Source organism: Topomyia yanbarensis, chromosome 3 (assembly GCF_030247195.1).
Source record: "Topomyia yanbarensis strain Yona2022 chromosome 3, ASM3024719v1, whole genome shotgun sequence".
Taxonomy (NCBI): Eukaryota; Metazoa; Arthropoda; class Insecta; order Diptera; family Culicidae; genus Topomyia; species Topomyia yanbarensis.
The window spans coordinates 44749514-44769294 of NC_080672.1; the positions used below are offsets into that span (position 1 = coordinate 44749514).

At 43.5% G+C, this 19781-nt stretch overlaps 2 protein-coding genes across 9 annotated transcripts in view; one reads left to right on the forward strand and one right to left on the reverse strand.

Moving 5' to 3' along the window:
• LOC131688525 (tyrosine-protein phosphatase 10D) overlaps positions 1–7337 on the forward strand; it is a 40920-nt gene extending 33583 nt beyond the window's left edge. For all 6 annotated transcript variants that reach the window (XM_058972833.1, XM_058972836.1, XM_058972834.1 and 3 more), the window contains 5 exons: positions 5287–5769; positions 5828–6507; positions 6576–6724; positions 6789–6985; positions 7050–7337. In XM_058972833.1, coding sequence (XP_058828816.1) covers positions 5287–5769; positions 5828–6507; positions 6576–6724; positions 6789–6985; positions 7050–7225 — 1685 coding nt within the window. In that variant the 3' untranslated portion in view covers positions 7226–7337. The remainder of the gene's footprint in view (positions 1–5286; positions 5770–5827; positions 6508–6575; positions 6725–6788; positions 6986–7049) is intronic.
• Positions 7338–7348: 11 nt separating this feature from the next.
• The window catches only part of LOC131688526 (tyrosine kinase receptor Cad96Ca), a 56986-nt gene continuing 44553 nt past the window's right edge, over positions 7349–19781 (reverse strand). For all 3 annotated transcript variants that reach the window (XM_058972840.1, XM_058972839.1, XM_058972841.1), the window contains exon 7: positions 7349–8107. In XM_058972840.1, coding sequence (XP_058828823.1) covers positions 7601–8107 — 507 coding nt within the window. In that variant the 3' untranslated portion in view covers positions 7349–7600. The remainder of the gene's footprint in view (positions 8108–19781) is intronic.

The window sequence follows — 19781 nt, forward strand, 5'->3', positions numbered from 1 at the left end:
ATGTATGGGTCGAATCGCATTCCTGTACCATTTCGATTCTTTTGTCGGTGTTGCGCCAACAAGGAAATGACTGGTTATGGTGTCAAACGGAATTAGCTTGTATAGTGCGGTATATTTTTCAGTTGTGTAGGTTCTTCATCTGCCTATGCGTGTGTAAGTGCTTTCATGGTTCCTTAGAGTTGTGAAACATACAGTGCGACCAGGTTGGAGGGCTGTTCTCAGACAGGCATTAGGGGCCCTTACACGCGCAAAAAGTGTCATTGCTGAGTGGTGGTCATTATTGTATGGGAATTCCATCATTACTCGCCTTACACGTTCATTAAAAGTGACATTACTACTCAGTAGTGACATTACTAACGCCTCGTGTACGGGGCCCTAACCAGGCCCACCATTGAGTGGCGTGTGGTTTAGCATTACCTGGTGTACCGATTTGTTGGTATTTGTATCGATTTCCATACTCAATACTAATGGAGCTTCTAGTAATACCGATTTTCACAATATTTCAAATTCCGTAGTCTTAGTGGAATGATGTGGCTGGTTGTGTGGTGGTGGGAGGGTGTAAGGATGTGGAGCATTAGATAGTGAATGTGGCTTGCGAGGCAGCGGGGGTGTGAATGCATAGAAGGTTCTAAATGGATCCTTCCTCTCGTTGAAATCAAGATAGGTTGTCCTTTTGCATGTTTTGACCTGACATACTAGAATGTTTTCAATGTGTCAACCGTCCAAAGAATGTATAATGGGATTACGCAGTTAGTCTGTTCTGTTTGCCAGCTGTTGGACTTTGTGGGTCCTACAGTCATCGTGTGAATGGCGGGTTGTTTCTCCTGATAGGTTTGTTATCTTTCTGATTGGAATAGTGCAATCCTGACAAAGAGAGATTGGATCATCACCGTCTTTCTTTGCACTGATTCTCTCATTTGTCTTTCAAACGTGTAGTATGCGCTGAGTGACGCGGATGTGCGGGGTTTGCTTGTTTTCTGTTTCCGTCTCTTTAATATGATATGTGATATAGTATAATATAATATAGGATATACGGTGGTTGTGACGTGTTCTGTTAGGTTCCTGAAGTTTTTTCGAAGCTTGTTTCGATCCCTTGAGGTGGTTTTGGGAGTTTGGGGTGAAACATCCTTTCCTTCTGGGAAGTGTTCCGCGTTCGTGAATTTGTGTTGGATGATGTAGTTTTTATCAAGCTTTATCAAGGTCCTCAGGTCTGCTCGACTGATGGTTGCTTTTGGGGTACTCGTATATCATTTTGTTCCTTATGAAGTAGTGAAATGATTTTAATAAAATCGGCATATTGGAAGTTATTACTGGGGTTTGCACGACATCGAGCGCAATAACTAGTGTTGGGGAGACTTGACTAGGATTTTGTGGAGGGACTTGACCGAGTGGCGGTAGGCTGAGGAAAGATACAAGATTTTTGATGTTTGCTGTGCTGTGGTACCTACTGGTGGTGTCAGTCGCGTCACAAACAATCCCATCTCGAGCATCAGTATGTGTCTTTTGGTACGAGTGAGCGGAGTTAGCAGTGGTATGGCTGATTTCTTGGCGTGTGAGCACGCCATGGGAGCAGTACTGTTTATCCTTAAAATGAAACGCATTTGGGGAAGTCAAGTTTTGTGAAATGCAGCCCTTTTGTTTTTTTACTGCTGCCTGGGGATCTCGACTGCGTGGAAGAATGGAATTGCAGTGTGTTTTATGTCATTGTTTTCTGTTCTGATTTTTCAGGGTTCTCTTGGTCAGGTTTCCCCGTAGTGGCGGGACTTGGCCGGGAGGGGCGTTCACAGAGAAACTCATAACTTTTGAGGGGGGAAATTTAAGGTTGTGCAAAGAATCATGAACACGCACAATACATTGACTTTTGAAGGACTGATTTTTTTTGGAGATATCTGCGGGTTTGGCTGAGGGCCTGGTCGAGTCTCCCCATGTTCCCCTATAGTACTCCATGTTTCTTCAATGGCGCTTATGCGCACTGAATTATGTAACATATAATATTGAATATTAATTATAATATTAGTATTGTCTTGGGAAAAGACAAGAACATGATTCTCTACTTCATTTTTCACATATTCTGATTATTTTAGCTTCAATCAGTAGATTGCATTCTTATCGTTCTCTTTGTCTTCGGTGTTGCCTCAATTTCTAGTAGCTAAGGTAAAAAACGCGCGTCATCGGTTGTATAACGGACATGCAAAGTCGGTCGTTTTAAGTACTTTGGTGGTGCATGCTTTATACCGCTCAAAATGCATTCCCGTTAGCATAAAAACCGGCGCGAATATCGATTGCATGAAAGTCGATATTTTATTCAATTGTTCGTGAAAAAAAGCAATATATAGGTGTCGTTTCATTACTTATAGTAGTATCAATGATGATAAACCATAAACCATAAATGTTATGCTACGAAATCTTGATCTAGGCTTTATGTATTTTTCTTAGACCGTCGTGTTTTGCAGGAAAGAAGAAACAGGGAATAATAAATTCGTTCGCATGCCACCTGAAAAAAAATTGATTCATTCAAGTATAGGCAACACTCCCGGCAACCGGTTGCCCGGAGTTTAAGTTGCATTTTTTACAAACCAAGTACTTCCGAATTAATTCAACAAACGATAAATCTATCATAAATTCTCGGCAGCCGGCTGCCCAGAACAACAAACACATGATAACATCGCTGAGAGTTGCATAGATCGCATCACTTATCAAGGTGAATCCAGATTTGTGTAACGCTTTACCCCATCTCACTAACAAAAACTCCTTCCCGTGGCAAACGTGGAGATGCAGAGGTATACACGGTCTCCATAACAACGTTTACCATACTAACATTCCTTTCCTTCCCCGATGACTGTAAGGACGTGGCCAGCGCCGTTATTGACATTTCAAAGTATAGAACTCTCGAGACTTGTACATTGATGGTGGATAGCTACTCCCAGGCCCCATCTGTTGATTCTCTGTGCAATTTCGCTTGTTCTGGTCAATCACGGAGTAGCAACTACGAATTGTGCGGTCATCATGCTCATGCTCATGCTCATGCTCAGTAATTTTAAAAGATACTAAGACATTCTGTCTGCCAGATCTTGCTCACGCAGCTTGCTGCTGCGTTTTGAGACCCTTTTTCAGGGCGGTGAAGCATTAGTTGTCTTATCCGTCACAGCTTGGGGGAATTCAGTCTGCCTTCACTCGTGTTATCGTTCACGTCCATGTCATCATCGGTTCTGTTTTCTTTCTGTTCACGGTCACAGGTTCTTATTTGTTTGTTGTTCTTACGGGTGGTCGCTGTTGTAAATCCGTCTTCATCGGTATTTGCTTTTTTATTGGTGGTGCTGGTTGTTGGTTTGGGAGCGGTTGTCGTGGTCGTTGTCCATGCATTGTTGGTAAATTGGGTTGTTGTTTTTGGTTTATCTGTAAATGTGGCTGCTTGTAAGAGTTGGCTATAGTAGATGAGTTATGACTAGTTGGCGCATGGTTTTCCGTATTGGACTGTCTGGTTACAGAATTGGCATGTTGGTCTGCCCGTGATATGTGATAGTCATGTAATAAGTTGTTGGTTTAGTCATTCGAATCCTCACAATACGAACGCCGCATAGTGGTCCCAAAGTGCCAAAAAGGATTTTTTTATTGCATCAGAATTGTTGACTTTAGCAATGTAATGTCTTTGAGATAGTTTCTTGGAATATAACTCCACTTTTTACCGTCTTATCGAATTGATGATTAATCCTCCTAATAGTGAGTGCGAAATTTATTTTCTTTAATAATTGAGATAGAAAAATACTTGCTTCAGCAAAGTAGCAGCGAAACCAATTACAAACACTTTACCTGAAGACTTTCTTGGATGGATGGAGTGGTGGTCTGGCTATAAGGAGAGATAACATCAAAGGCAAGTGGCCTGTTCTACTCACGGTTTTCTGATGGAGGGACGTGCTGGTGTTGGTGTCTACTGTCCCGATATGAGATGGGAAAAATCTCAATCGCTATGTAGATACTGTACAGTATTTCAAACCGAAATCTTCTCGATTATGTACGGGGTCCTTCAGAAAAGCAAAGTTATAAACTTCTGCTGGTGGTAATAAATGCCTTTAGCTCAAACAAATCACGATCCAAGCTAGTGATCGTATGCCGAGTCCAAATCGAAGAACTTTGCATTGTCAACACTATCCACCTTGTCTGGGTGTCCGGACATTCCGGTATTACTGGAAACAGGAGCGGATCCATAAAAAAAATTCGGAGGGTGCCCGAAATTTCGATTTAGAAATGTTCAATGTACAATACGTAATATGTAAACCCTTTTTTAATTAAAATCAGTTTGGTTGTCGAATCTGTTTTGGAATGATTTGGGATTTAGAACGAATTTAAAATAGAAACTATTACTCAAATTTATCTTAAAATTTCTCAAGGAGATGCAAATTCTCGGGGGGAGGGGGGTTCGGACCTCCAGAACACTCCCCCTGGATCCGCCACGGACTGGAATTGAATGGGCTGACGAATTGGCCAGGGCAGGTGCAGCGATTGACTTCGTTGGTTTTGAGACCGCCCTACCAATTTCGACTAGTTGGAAATAAGAAAAAATGAAGACCTGGGCTTCGTCTGAGCATCGCAATTATTCGAGAAATCTATAAACGTGCCGCCAAACGTTTCTAGAACAACCGTGCCCACTCCTCTATTTTTCGAAACTTCACTGCGGCAAGCTGACCAGGGCTTGAACAGCAAATTTATTAATTACATGGCACTATTCAGAGTGCTGAGTCTTTTTCATGTGATCTTTGTGAATCCGACTACGGAACCTCATATCATCTGATATGCAACTACCCAGCAGTAGCGCAATTGCGATTTCAAGTTTTCGGTCGTCCTTAAATAGACGACAACGTGTTTGGACGACTGAAACTCAAAGACATACTAAAGTTGCTTATCCAGTCTGCTTTAGGCTTACTCGCAGGTGATTAGAACTACTTGTGAGTTTAACTTACCTGCTGTTTGTTTTTGTGCTATTTTTCCGCCCTTCCAATTCCGCTTACTCCCGCCTCCTTCATCTTTCCTTGCGCTCTGGAAATGATGAGAAGGTACGGTAAGGCACAAATCACCGACTACAGATGGATAACGTGCCATTTGAGCCAATATATTCTGATATCTGATTCCTGATGTCGTTAAATAATTCAACATCGTCTACTTCTACCAATCTCATACCAAATGGGTAATATGCACTATACTGTTGCGATGAAATCTTCCAGCTTCTTGCCTCCCCCTCCCGAGTACAGTAGAAATACTAACTAAAACCTTCCGGCGATACCATTGCAGTTCCCGAGCTCAAAGAGGACGTCAACTGGGGTACCGTGAACGTGCTGGACGCTCCGAATCCAACCCGAACGGCTAGGATAAGTCTATCGGATATCATTTTCAACTCAAGCTCTGGCAGCATAAAACACGTGGCCCTACTGCTCTCGGAACGCCACTGCCAGGAGGATCCAACGCCGAAGAGAAATCTTTCCATAGGATGGCCCGATTTACCCTCGTGGTTGGATGTCGCTCCGCTGCGATGCACCGCACAGTATCAGACTACTCCGAAACAGTGGAATCCGGTATCTGGATCGCAACCGGTGCTCGTACAGAACCAGACTCGTACTCCAATGGCTGTTGATTACGTAATAGGGAATGAGAGCTGTCAGGACGGATCGGAATATTGCAATGGTCCTTTGAAACCCGGCACGGAATATGCTTTGATTGTTAGAATCTTTACCAACAGTGGCTTCAGCGATTCGGCGTTGCAGTTCTTCCAAACAGGTTGAAATATTTTTGAAAATTTAAACTTTCATGAATTAACATACTAATTTTTCTCTAGATTCGCTAATTCAATTAACGCTTATTGTCAGTACCATCTTAGTGTGCCTTCTGGTGGCATTTTTCCTTGGAATCGTTGTCCTTTGGCGCAGCCACAAACTGATAGTTTCCACACAAATGGTAGTGCGTTCGCCAAACGATGAACCATCGGATATTCCACTGAAAAGCTTCTCTGGAATATATGAAGAGTTGATTCAGTCGAACAGAGAAAAGATTACGAAGGAGTATCAAGCCATCAACTACTTCTCAGAGCAGTTGGTTAATGAAACGGTTACCTTTTTCGTAGCCAAAGAGAACGAGAAGAAAAATAGGTATCTGGGAATTTTACCGTACGACGGAAACCGCGTTCCGCTCGATTTCGATGATCTTGTGGGTGACGAGGATGAGGAAGTGAATGACTACATCAACGCGTCGTTCATTGACGGTTACAAGTATCAGCGGGAGTATATCGCTACGCAGGGACCGAAAAAGGAAACGAGTTTCGATTTTTGGCGTATGATTTTGCAGTACGACGTGGAATCAATTGTCATGCTGACGCAAACGGTGGAGAATGATAAGATCAAATGTTATCAGTATTTCCCACGGTTCAATCAACAGGTGAACTTCCGGGATGTGTCAGTCAGGTGCACACAGGAGCTCAATTTGACGTTCTACCAGAAGCGGTTGATGATTGTGACGAGGGTGAATATTTAGAACATAGGTATCAAAGTGTTCTGTTATTGAGTAATTTTGATGAATTTTATTCACAGGGTAAGGTAAGCAGAGCAGTATTCCACTATCACTTTCTAGTGTGGCCCGATCACGGTTGTCCTGCCAGTCCAACGGATTTGATTAAATTTATAAAAATAATCCGTTCCGAGCGGAAGAATCTTGCCCTGCCGGTTGTAGTCCACTGCAGGTTTGATAGCCATCCTTACCTTAAGATAAGTTTCGGATAAATTGGTAAACTTTTTGCTTTTTAGTGCCGGGGTGGGTAGAACAGGAACATTCATTGCTTTGGATATAATTCTTCAGCGAATACAGCAGGAGAAAAAAATCAACATCTACGACACGGTGAAGCAATTACGGCGCCAGCGTGTCAAGATGGTGCAGACGGCCGAACAGTATGATTTCTTGTACCAAAGTTGCCTAGAATACACCAACAGGAATAATCGAAAAAGTATGCATTGTTGTTAAAATCGTTAAAAATGACAAATACTTATGAGACAGCTCAATTGTTTCAGAACCAAAGATTAGTACTGATGAGATTAGCACCGGGAGTAGTCAGAGCAACCGGAATAAAGTGCCCAACGGAGGTGAACGTCGGCCACGGATTAAAATCAAGTTCCCAAAATATATCAACAGTGGAATTGCCAATGTTAAAAGTTACGCGCCGGATGATGTCGAAAGTAACACCTGAAATCTGAACTGAAATTAAAATGGTTTCCCCAAAGTGACAACAAGTAGACTTAGTACTTTAGGATACCCTTATGTTTGTATGTGATTAAACATGTTTGCTAGTCATTCAATAACCAATGCGATATGATTTCTTCGAAAATCATTTTTATTAGTAGTTATGTACACTTTGAAATACGTTTTCTAGCACGGAAACACATAATAATATACACACTTTCAGGAAGTTTAACGCACTCGCCTTCGCGGTGACATTTCAGGTCATTATAAATAGCTCACTAGATGCCAAACTTATCACAATTTTAAGACTATTTACATCGATTCGCTTCGAATAGTAATCTCTAGAATCTGGTTTCACTATGTCCGAAAAGTACGCACAACTCTACAACTTTTCGCCACTCATGTTCAGCATGTTGTAGTAGTTGTGATCCGGAAACCGTTCCAGCTCGATATAGTCCGTCTCAGTCTGCAGCAGCCGATCGAGCATTTCCACCACCTCTGGGAAATCCGGTCGCTCGTTCGCATCCTTGGCCCAACAGTAGAACATGATGTTGTACAGCTCGCGGCGGCAGTGTTCCGGTTTCTCCAACCGATAACCGTCCCGAACTTTACGCATCACTTCGGCGGCAGCGATTCCCGGATAGGGCGTCGAACCAAGCGTGACGATTTCCCACATCAGAATGCCGAAACTCCAGATGTCCGACTTGACGGTGAAGATGTTGTCGTACAGTGACTCGGTGGCCATCCACCGAATGGGCAGTCGGCCTTCGCTTTTCCGCTCGTACACCTTGGAGGTGACGATGTCGCGGGCGAATCCGAAGTCCGCCACTTTGCAGGTGTGATCCTCGGTGATCAGGATGTTTCGCGCCGCCAGGTCCCGGTGAATGATCTGAAAGGACGGAAGGAATGCATGAGTAAGAAATATTTTCGGTAGTTGGTTGGATGGATATGTTGGCTGTTGCATATTGTAGAAACATCGATAATGAGTTTTAGGGTGTATCGAAGCTGCAGATACACAACTGGACCGTACATTACTGCCAGTTATATTTACGATAATCATAAACTAAATAATTGTAATGTTAAACTTATAATTCGTGTGCGACGCGTTAAGGAAGCCAGTAGGCTTCGCGCTTCTCACACACTCACGTGAGTTGATAATCGGCCTTATTCTGCGCGGCACGTGACGTGAGACGAATAATCTCACCTCACTCTACGTGACTTTTCTGTCCCAATTCTTAAGAGTCACTTCGGGTGACGTGAGACAGTTATTTAACCGCAATAAGGGGTTCTCACCTCGCCCGAGTCGACTCTCAGAATCGGATGAGAAAAGTTACGTAAAGTGAGGTGAGTTTAGACACCTCACGTCACGCGCCGCGCAGGATAAGGCCGAATATTCCGAGTTCAACTTATACTTATTGAGTTGCAAAATTTTCCGTTCCTAAAAATATGGCGAATCATTTATTGTTCATTGTTTTATTATTTGCGATTAAATCTCATAACTCTATACGTTAGATTGACTGAGCCGTTGGTCTTTTACAAAACGAAAGCGGCATTTGTCCAACCAAAACGAAACGTATGATGAATTCAGTGCACGCATTCTGACCTAGTGATCTTTTTGCTCGACTGTAAATAAATTGCTGTATTCATCGGAATTATTCAGTCTGTCTTTTTCTTGATCGTATACAACGTATCACTGACAAAGTTCATTGTAGAATGTTCTTGTTTGTTTTTAGTATTGACACGCAGTGACCTGACCTTGATACGTAAATTGCGTAGTCTGAGCTTGTACCACAGACTAACATACATAACACTATGCGGGAATTTCCTTAAAAAATATCGATCTGGCAATTTTCCCAGTACGCTAGATCCACCTTTTATTCACAGTTCCAAACACTCATTTGCTGGTGGGTTACCCCTCAGGCTTGGGAACAATTTTTCGCTAGTGGTCTATCCCCCATATGCTTGTTCATATGTCAGTGGCGCCATAATTTCAAAAGCGGCCACAGTCCCAACTACAAATATATTTAAAATAACCGTTAAAGTGGGCGAAGCATTATTTTCGAGTGCTATGTCTGTTAGTCTGTGCTTGTACTTCAGTGTGTGGGGTCAGGTGAGAAGGGATTGGTCGGGGTTGCTGAATTATCACCACATAACCATCGTTGAGAATATCTGAAAAGAAGGCTCTCCAAATCTCAAACGAAACGAATTCCACCGTTTTTAATTGCGACATATTTGTTATTGCCCATGTGGCCGAGAATGCAGTGCGTCTCCATACTCGGCGACAAGGATTGTTTCTATTGTATCATTTCGCATCATCATCTCTGCGGGGTTCGTAGAACGCCAAAACACGCAGCCACGTGTGTTTGTGTCAGTGCATTTCAGTGAGCTGTTTAGCTCCCAGCTATGACGCAATTTACTTGTATAGTTTCCGGCGGTGAATCGACTCGAATTTTCCATGATACCTGTGTTAGTTCATAATTCCACAAAAATGACGGACGGCGTCATGGTAGTTGGAACTTTTGCCATAACCATCGTTTTGGCCTATTTTTCAAATCTCTGATAATCTTACTGGGTAGTTTCTTTTTGGTTTTCACTATGAAATTGATCGAATAGATTCTCCGTTTTAGGCTTGTTCAGAAATTTTTAATTGTGTGTAAAGGGCGACGCCGAAAATGTCATGCCAATTTTCTTATAATGTTTAAAATCAAACCAAAATTATAGGGTAGTGTTATACATATATTTAGTTCAAAAATCAAAAGAAAAATTCAATCGATGGAGACTTGAGTGTAAAATTGAACGAATTTTCGTTTGATGCCCTCCATCAAAGTCTTTACAGTGTTATCCGGTACCAGTTTCTCAGTCTTTTACATTTTCTTAACATGTCCTTCTCGTCTTTGACTGTTTTCTTGCTCTTCCGAAGTTCCCGCTTCATCATTGCCCAGTACTGCTTCACCGGACGCAGCTCCGGACAGTTTGGCGGATTCATGGACATGGACAATGGACAGAATTGGCCTCATACCACTCCAGGACACTTTTAGAATAGTAGCATGATGCCAAATCTGGCCCAAATAGCGGAGCTTCGTCGTGCTGCTGCAAGAACGGCAAAAGGTTCTTCTCGAGGCACTCAGATTTGTAGATCTCGCCATTTACTGTGCCCTTTGTCACGAAAGGCTCACTCCTCAGTCCGCAAGAGCAGATGACCTGCCAAATGAGATATTTGGAGGCGAACTTCGACATTTTCTTCTTCATAAATTTGTCGTCCACATAGAACTTGCTCTTGCCGGTGAAAAACACCAACCCCGGAATTTGCTTAAAATCGGCTTTTATATACGTTTCGTCGTCCATCACACAGCAGCCATATTTTGTCAGCATCTCCTCGTAGAGCTTCCGTGCCCGAGTTTTAGCTGTCGATTGTTGCCGCTCATCACGGTTTGGGAAGTTCTGTACCTTGTATGTATGTAGTCCAGCTCTCTTCTTTGCATTCTGGACGTAGCTCTGCGACATGCCGATCTTTTTTAGCCAAATCACGGCTTGAGACGTTGGGATTTGCTTTAATCATCCGCTTCACCTTTCCCTCCGTTTTTTTGTTCTTCGGTCCCGGTTTTCTTCCAGCTCCTTTGCCGTGGTCCAACGTCAACCGCATCTGGAACCCCTTCAACACTCTGGAGACGGTTGAATGGTGAATGTTCAACATTTTTTCCAACTGCCGGTGCGACAGGTCAGGAAATTCCAGGTGTTTGGAAAGAATTTGTTCTCTCGACTCGCGTTGGTTCACCTCCATTTTCGTTGAATCGAAAAACACGACTTAGAGTTTGACAGCATGTAAACAATATACATCAATGAGAAAGTGTGCAAAATTTGGTTGATTTTTACCCAATGGTGAAAAAGTTATTCCCTGTTGAATGTGTCGCAATAATTTCGTGTTCGTCCTTTAATTGGGGCACGTTAAGGGGTTGGCGTTCTTGGGGACGACAGGGATCTTCAAATGCTCTATCCTCTTCAGTGACCGCTTCGCGTATTGTACTCCAGTTGGAACAAGACATCATGACATTGTTAAGGTGATGTTTCTTCATGAAGGCCGCAACTTCCGCCAAGCACTTCGTGCTGTACATCTCTCCGCTGACCGCAAATTGCCGAAGTACGCCACGATGGCGGACTTCTTCGCTCCGGAAGGAGCTGGCACTAATCTCACTGTTCTCACCATGGCTGCCGTAAACGAACTGATAGAGCTGTCAAGATTTTGCTGTGTATAGCCTACTTATATTCGTTGGCGATTCATTAGTGGCATCACCACCAGGCGACAATATAATCGCATGAAACATCTTTTATAACGCAAGCGTTTCTGAACCGGCCACCAGCTGTCGATATCGGATGGAACGTAACTTGCGGTTCGCTGGCACCCTGACGACCCGTCGCTGGCGCTTTGATGCGACCTACTTGATCTAGTCACTGGCGTGGTGTTTAGCATAATCCACGGGGTGCCGGTATGGTGCGATTATTCAAACTGTCAGCTCTGGTCACCAATCCGTTGATCTCTCCTCTCCTATGCAGTTCCACAAATATCTACACGACTTCGCTACTGACGTTGTTGTACGTCCTTTCGTCTTTGCACATCTCTTCTACGGCATTATCGACGCATAGCGCCCCAACTCGCTTTGCACTTCCTCGAATCTTTGCCAGTCAAGGACCACGTGCTCCGATGCTTTTTCCACACTCCGGACCGGACATTAGAGTGAAGGTGTGTCTCCGAACCGATGTCGATACTTCATGATGTAGTCATGACCTGATAGGAGCTGCATTAGAAGAAATTCTATCTCCCCGTGGTTTCCGTTCGCCCATAAGTACACATTCAGAATTTTGCCGGGGGTACATCATCCGTTTTCTACGTTATTTCAATCTCTCGTTCCCCTCTATTGATAGGATTCGATATTCTCGACTAGAAAACGCCGAAATTCCGAGGATGACGCATAATCCCCCCCCCACGATATAGTTCTGTAGGCGCTCGCGATTCGCCGTGACCATGGACCGGAGCGTGCTATTCAGCCAACCTCGCCTTCAAGACAGCGCTCCGAACTGAAGCACCGTACTTTCGTATCGAAGACGCCAGTTAAAAACTGCCTTTCACTGCTTTTTGGACCGCCAGTGTTTGACTGCGTTGGTTACCTTCGCCGCCTTCTCACAGGTATAGTTGATGCTTTTGCTATGCCTTAGACGGTGATCTTGGCACGCTAAAGCGCCTCGCTTCTACTACATAAGTTAGAAAACCAAGTATAGAGTCTCAGTTTCTTGCTCGCCTGACATGCGGATCACCGACATGGACATGCTGTGTTTCTTGCTAGCTTACATCCTTCTCAAAGAGAGGAAAACCAGAACCTTCTCACTAGGCCGGCTAGTTCTATTTCAGGTGGGTTAACTCTCAACTATGTTATTAACCAGTACAAGACGTGATAGGTTTTCAGTAGGTCTTTGAACACCTTTGATACAAACTGGGAGCCATCGTCTCTCAAAATGATCTCCGGTGACCCAATCAGCCAGAAGATCACATTTTAGACGAAATCTACCAGAAAATTTGCCTTCGTTTCTCGGTACGGTTGAACCAGGATAAATTTGCTGAATACGTCAGTGTCAAGGAGAAGACAGGTGACATTCACATTTCTCGACTTACTCGTACTACATCGTAGCCATTCTCGGCAGTATTTTCGGATGTCCCGAATCATTTTCGACCAATGAAAGTGCTCCTCCACGGACGCCAACATCTTGTCGATCATGATCTCTTCCCATTTCTTCTTCTGAGGGTACTTCCAAGCAAACCGTGTATCGTTCTGTTAACTGCCGGTCTTTACCTTCCCGTCGATTACTTTCCGGTCGCTGTGTTTCACTAGATCTCCTAGTATTTTTCGACCAAACCCTCATATTCGGGGTAGATCTGCTTCAAAGTGATCGTGTCTTCTACTGTCGATCGGGACAAGATCGTGCGATCAAAATTTATCAGCAAATTATCGTTGGCAGTCTCTGTACCAAGGTTGAACAGTCGTAGCAGGTTTCTGGCGTAAGTGACTGAGGCTAAGGCCAGTTTAAGTTACCTTTGGTCCTTGTCATTGGTGGTTGAATGAAACCCTGGGAACTTCATCTTAGTTGTACAGATACGAACACTAATCGACCAACACGATTATCACCAATTTAATACACACATTTTGCTGGTCTTTTTGGAAATATGACGATTTGCGCTGATTTCATCAGTATGTAACTTGCCCAAACAAAGCAACTGTTCGCTTAGGATTGGTGCGCTGATCAGTTTTTTCGTCCCTTATCACCTATTATTGTTGGGCGATTCGTAAACAGTACAGTGAGTCACTTTGGTTATTCAACTATTTTTAGTCCGCTCATATGTTGTTTAAAATAAGTAGTAGTCTTGATTTTATTATTTTAAAAGTTACACAAATTTTGTCGTATGCTATTTTAAATGTTTGTTGTTTTGATGGCATTGTAAGGGGTAGGACGTATCCGCCGATTGATGACAATCGGGCTAACATTGCTTTGGACTGAGCAGACTAATTTCTATGTTTATTTGGTGCTTGTTTGACCAACTGGAGAATTAATCCACTGGGAATAAGGTGTGCGTGGGGAGAACGCATGGTCTTGTCTGAGTGGAGCGATGGCTTCAGGCATGTATGAGGGTTGCTAATTGACAAACGAGAGGAATCGAAGCCGAGTTATCGATTTTCCTCAGTCATATCAGCACAACGAAATTTTTTCACATCTCTGTTGCAAAAACGGTCGATATTGTTTAGTTGTGGCCTCATCTCGTTTCTACTCTTGTTTTTTTCTGTTCGAGATTTTTTGTTGCTTTTCCTTTTGCTGGTTTGTCTTCTTTAGGAATAGTGTGAATTAACTGTATTCTATATGTTCACTCATACCTGTAGCACTGTCAACTATCCCCCGTTTTAATACTTCTTTAGTACTTACTTGGTATAACCAGTAGTGTTCATAACAATAAATAAATCGCGGGCGGAAGTGATTGCTTAGAATCGGAATTCTATTATTTGCTAAGCATCGGCATTCGTTTAAACTAATTAATGTATTTATGTATTTAACAATTTGCGTCCATCTGACAATGAGTCTTAATGAACTAAATTACAAATAATTAACCTAAAGTGATAACAAGCGATTTCTAAACTGTGCAGAGCTAATGACGAAGTCGAAGATGTCGGTAAAATCGTTAAAGCGACGGACCATTGCTAGTATCGGGCTGTTGGCAGCGTAGTTAGTGTTACGCATTTCAGTCTGCAGCAGTGTTGCAGGACAAAGAACACGGGTTGGTGCGTAGAGGTTAATTTGTGATAGGAGATCGGGAACATCATATTCGGCGAGTAGAAGCTTAGATACGAAGGTAGCTTGCGACGCGTATCTACGATCTTCTAAATTACGCAGTCCTAGTAATCGACAACTGTCTTCGTATGGTGGCAAGTTCAGCGGATCAATCCAATGCGATTGACATAACGCATATCTTATGAATCTGCGCGGGACGGCTTCAATTCTTTGGCTCCAAGTTGCATGGTAGGGGCACCAGACGACGTTTGCGAATTCCAACTGTGAGCGCACCAGTGAACAATACAACGCTTTGAAGCACAAAGAGTCCCGGAATCCGTTGGATATTTTGAACATAAAACCTAGTAGACGATTAGCTTTGTCAATGATCGCTGAGAAGTGATGGGTGTTCGTTAGCCTTTCATCAAGGATGACGCCCAAATCTTTTACCTGATCAACGCGTTGCAGCTGAGTTCCAGCGATGTTGTAGTTGAAAGTAAACATGTTCCTCGTTCGATGAAAGCTGATAACAAAGCATTTAGCAATACTAAGAACCATCATGTTTCTTTTACACCAACTATAAAAGGTATCAACGAGATACTGCAGCTCACGGCAATCGGCTTCTTTCCTTATAATTAGAAATATTTTCAAGTCGTTGGCGAAGAACAGTTTCCCTCCACGCATTAAGACGAAAGCCACATCATTCACGAACAGTGAAAACAGTAGCGGACCAAGCGTACTACCTTGAGGAACTCCAGAATGGTTGGAAAAGGACTCAGATTCATTGCCACCAATTTGAACAACGACTTTACGGTGAACAAGGTATGATCGAAGCCAACGGCAGAATCGGGCAGTGCATCCAAGTTTATCAAGCTTCGTTAGCAGTATCTCATGGTTAACAGTGTCGAAAGCAGCCTTAAGATCTGTGTAGATCGTGTCCACCTGCAGTTGTTTGGACATTTGTTCCGTACAAGAGGATGTGAAGGAGACCAGGTTCGTCTCCACCGATCGACCGGGAAAGAATCCTTGCTGACAAGTGCTTATGTAATGTTTACTAACAGAGAACAGCGCCTCGTTGATAAGCGACTCGAAAATTTTTGACTCGACTCTCAGCGAAGTGATTCCCCGATAGTTCTCGATGTTGCCTTTGTCACCTTTCTTGTGTACCGGAAACATGACTGAACACTTCAAATCATCGGGAAATTTTTGCTGCTGAAGTGACACATTGAAAAGGTGCGTCAGTGGAATCGCTAACATTTCCGAACATTTTTTCAGAACAGCTGAAGACATAGCACTTAGTCCTGGAGCATATGACGATTTCGTTTTTTGTATTGCAGTTGCAGAGAGAACCTGAAATGGTGAATACATCCATATCCACCGCACCAACGGGAACATCACGAGACGCGTTGTTGAGCTCGATGGCAGTTGGCGCATCAGTAGTGAAGACACTCGAGAAGTAACTGGTAAATAGGGAGCACTTTGTCGCCGACGTAGTCGCTACTTCGCCATTGTAGACCATCCTAGACGGAAGACCCGTTTCCTTCCTCTTCGTTTTAATAAAAGTCCAGAAGCCCTTCGGATTTCGTCGTAAGTTTTGTTGGATGCGGTTCACATATCCTTTGTACAGCAATTTATTAAAACAGCGGTACTCATTACTGGCTATTGCGAAAAAGCGCTTGAGAATAGGGCATTTGTCGATTTGTGTACGCACGTAGAGCTTTGGTATGGATGCGTTTCAGATTCCGAAGCGTTGCGTTCGACCAGGGAGGCTTCCTGGGAGGTTGATAATTTGGAACAGATTTTTCAACACAGTCAAGGAGTAACCGATTATAGAGATCAACTACAACATCTACATCCACTTGATCAAGTAGTACACTCCAGTCAATCAGCAACAGTGAGCGGCGTAGAGCTACTAGATCAGTTTAGCGAAAATTACGACGATTCACAGCTAAAGCTTCTGCATATAGTGGTGAACTAATGGTGGAAATGGATATTTCTAAAGCGGGATGATAGTTATCCAAAGGAACGATCGCACTGGAAGCTTCACTCACAGAACACTCAGGCAAAGCAAGGTCAAGAAAACGAGATTGATGGTTGAAAATCGTGCTTACTTGACTTAGTCCGTGAAAAGCCATCCCGTCCAGAAGTAAGCGGTTGGCAGGATTTGTTGTCGAGGATAACGGGTTAGGGTAAGCGTACCCAAGTCCAGAAGAAATCCACATGAGTCCTGGTTGGTTGAAATCGCCAAGGACTATCATCGCATCGTTTGTTTCTGCCTGAGAAGAAGCACGCTCTATGGAGTGTAGGTGGAACTGCGTAATAGAACAATCAAGTGGTTTTTTCAGGAGGAATGTAAACAGCTCCAATAAAGTAGTTCTTCGTTTGCGTAGTAATCTTCGTCCAAACTGCTTCAATGCTTGATGAACTATCCACATCAAACTCACAGGAGGCAAGTGCGGAAGAAACAGCAATTAAAACTCCCCCGCCGCGATCATGGATACTTTTACGAGCACCTCGATCCGCACGATAAACCGCGTAAGATTCCCGGAAGAGCTGCACCGATGTGATACGATCATCAAGCCAAGTTTCCGTTAGAACGAAAATATCGTAGTCGCCGAGCAGCCAAGTAGAAGTCCTCGATTTTCGTCCTTAGCCCTCTGACGTTTTGGTAATACAACCGCATACCGTCGACGCCACGTGCCAAGCCTCCCGACAAATTGCAATGACGTGATGTACCCGATGGCAAGCTGGAAACCAGAAGGTTTTCAGGAAGCGGATCGTCATTTAAAGCAAAATACTCGCCTGAGAAGGGAGTTGGGAAGACCCCCTCACGAACTCCGAACGCAGGACCGGGACGACTAAGCTGGTCGCTGGCTGGTAGCACGACTGCGTCGAAGCGCTAGGGGATGCTACAGAAATAACTCAGTTTCCATTGATGCCATTTCTTGACACAAGAAAAAATTGCAACGCACACAAATATCTCTTGAATAAGATTCCGAATTTTCAGCGCCATGTATCGGACTAACATTCCTTCCTTTCCCAGTAGATCTGCATTTGAACGTGGCCGAAGTCGGTATTAATGGGCATGCAGGGATCATTATAGATTGCACAATGTGGCTCATCATGTTATTCCAAGGCATGTTGTTCCAATGAACATTTTCCAATCTCAATTAGTCAATCACGGAGTAGCCACACAAGCGATCTCTTATGCTATACTGATGCTTTTCTGAAATCTAAGCAAACCCTAACTTTACCGTTCTTCTTCAGCACGGGTACAAAGTGATTGGCCCGCTCGGTGAAGCATTCCACAGTGGCATTCACTTTCCTGAAGCGATGCATTTCAAAATTCACCGCTTCTTTGACTATGACGAGCATCGATATATTGGTGAGTTGTGCGGTACTACTCCTTCTCTTAGTGTTATTTCATGAGCTTGAGCTTGTGCGACCACCCCTGGCTGCTACTCCGTTATCGATCGGGACTGGCTGAAGTTGCACAGGGAAACAGTAGATAATTATGCTTGGAAGTCGCGAAACATCTTTCAATGTGCAACTCCTGGTAATCCTAAAGTCTTTATTGATCAATACTGGCGCCGGCCAGGCCCGAACGTAGATCGCGGAAGGAAAGGGAAGGAATTGTTAGTCCGATACTTGCTTTTGCTAGAGGCCGTATATACTACTGCGCACTCCACAAGTATCACGGGAGGAGGATACTTTTGTTAGTAAGAGTATAGAAGTTGGATATACTTCTTCTTTACCGACGTCAGAGAGGTGAATTCCACTACCTGGACTAGATATCGATCCACCAATTTCATGGACCGGGGACCAACGGGCTTTACTTCCCTTCCGAAGGAAGACGTGACCACAGATGAGTGGCGGTCACGCTTACCACTCAACCACCGGCGCCGTCTTTCTCTTAGTGTTATTTCATGTTCTATTAAGTGTGTTCTTCTAAGTTCCGTTGTGAGAATGTGATTTGAAACGGATCAATGGATCCGTAGTTGATTCGATCGAGCCGTCAAATTCTGGTATGTCCAGGTTTTCGTTGTATTCCTCATTGATTGCTTGGTTGGTTCAACAGGGAAGCAAAGTAGCGACTCATTCATCGGCTCAACGATCTCTAATTCTTCCTGCTCTTTCCCCAAATCAATCATGGGTTTTATTCTAAAGGTTTTCAAAAAATCCGCTTCCTGTAGCAGTTCCCTAGAAATTTTAGGAACCACAATAGGTGGTATTACCCTAGTTGGCCCCTTATAAATGAACGGTATGTTCAAAAACCTTAGGCACTTGTAATTTGACCCATCAGCTGTTGAAACAAGGATTGATTCCGGCTGAATCTTTAAGCTGTATTTTTCGACCAAATTAAGAGAGTTCAATGCGCATATCCCTGCTCCAGAATTTCAAAGGGCCTCTATCTCTGTATCAAACATTTTCATTTTAAGATAAGGGCATATGCTAACTCGTACACTTGTAGTAGCAGATCGTAGGTCATATATTGTCGTATCAAATCGGGAATCTCATACTCGGTCGGGGTGTTCGAATATCCAACCCATCTAATCGTTTTCCCAGAACGATTGATTGGTTCTTGGACCAGAAGTGCTCGAATGCCATTCACAACTGCGGATAGTTCTCCCCAAATTTCCGTGGCATTAGCAAAAAATCAGTCTTGGATTCTTGCAATGCCGTTAACCACGTGTTTCATCCTAGCAGTCCCAACATTTCTTTGGTATCTGTTGCTGAGGAATTTAATCTGTTCGCACCTGTAGATCGTAGGATTGGCGAAAAGTTGGTCTACAGAGGGATGATGTGGGTTTCCTGCTAGATCGATTTTTCGTCGTGTTCAGTGGAGCGGAATTGATTTCGACGATCGAGTATTTGAATCTGTAATACTGTCGCATACTATCCCAAATCACTTCAAATTTTCTTCGTCTTGAAAGTGGTTTGGATAACATTTGGCTCAAATTGTCTAGTTTTGTTACGAAAGCATTAATTGACTCTCCCTGCAGTTGCTTGCGCTCCTGGATCTTGGATCGAATCCCTTGGTTCAAATGTAGGTTTCCAAACCGACAGGTGATGTTCGTCTCAAATGCCTCCCATGTGTCCAGGTTGTCCACGTATGTAAAGAACCGGTCCGACGCAACTCCCTCGAGTAGCACTCCCTACGTTACCCTCATCGACTTCCTCCCTGAATTTCTGTTGTAGACCAGCACTCTGTTCTGAAAATAACTTTTCCGAATAGTGCACAGGGTTCGCAGTAC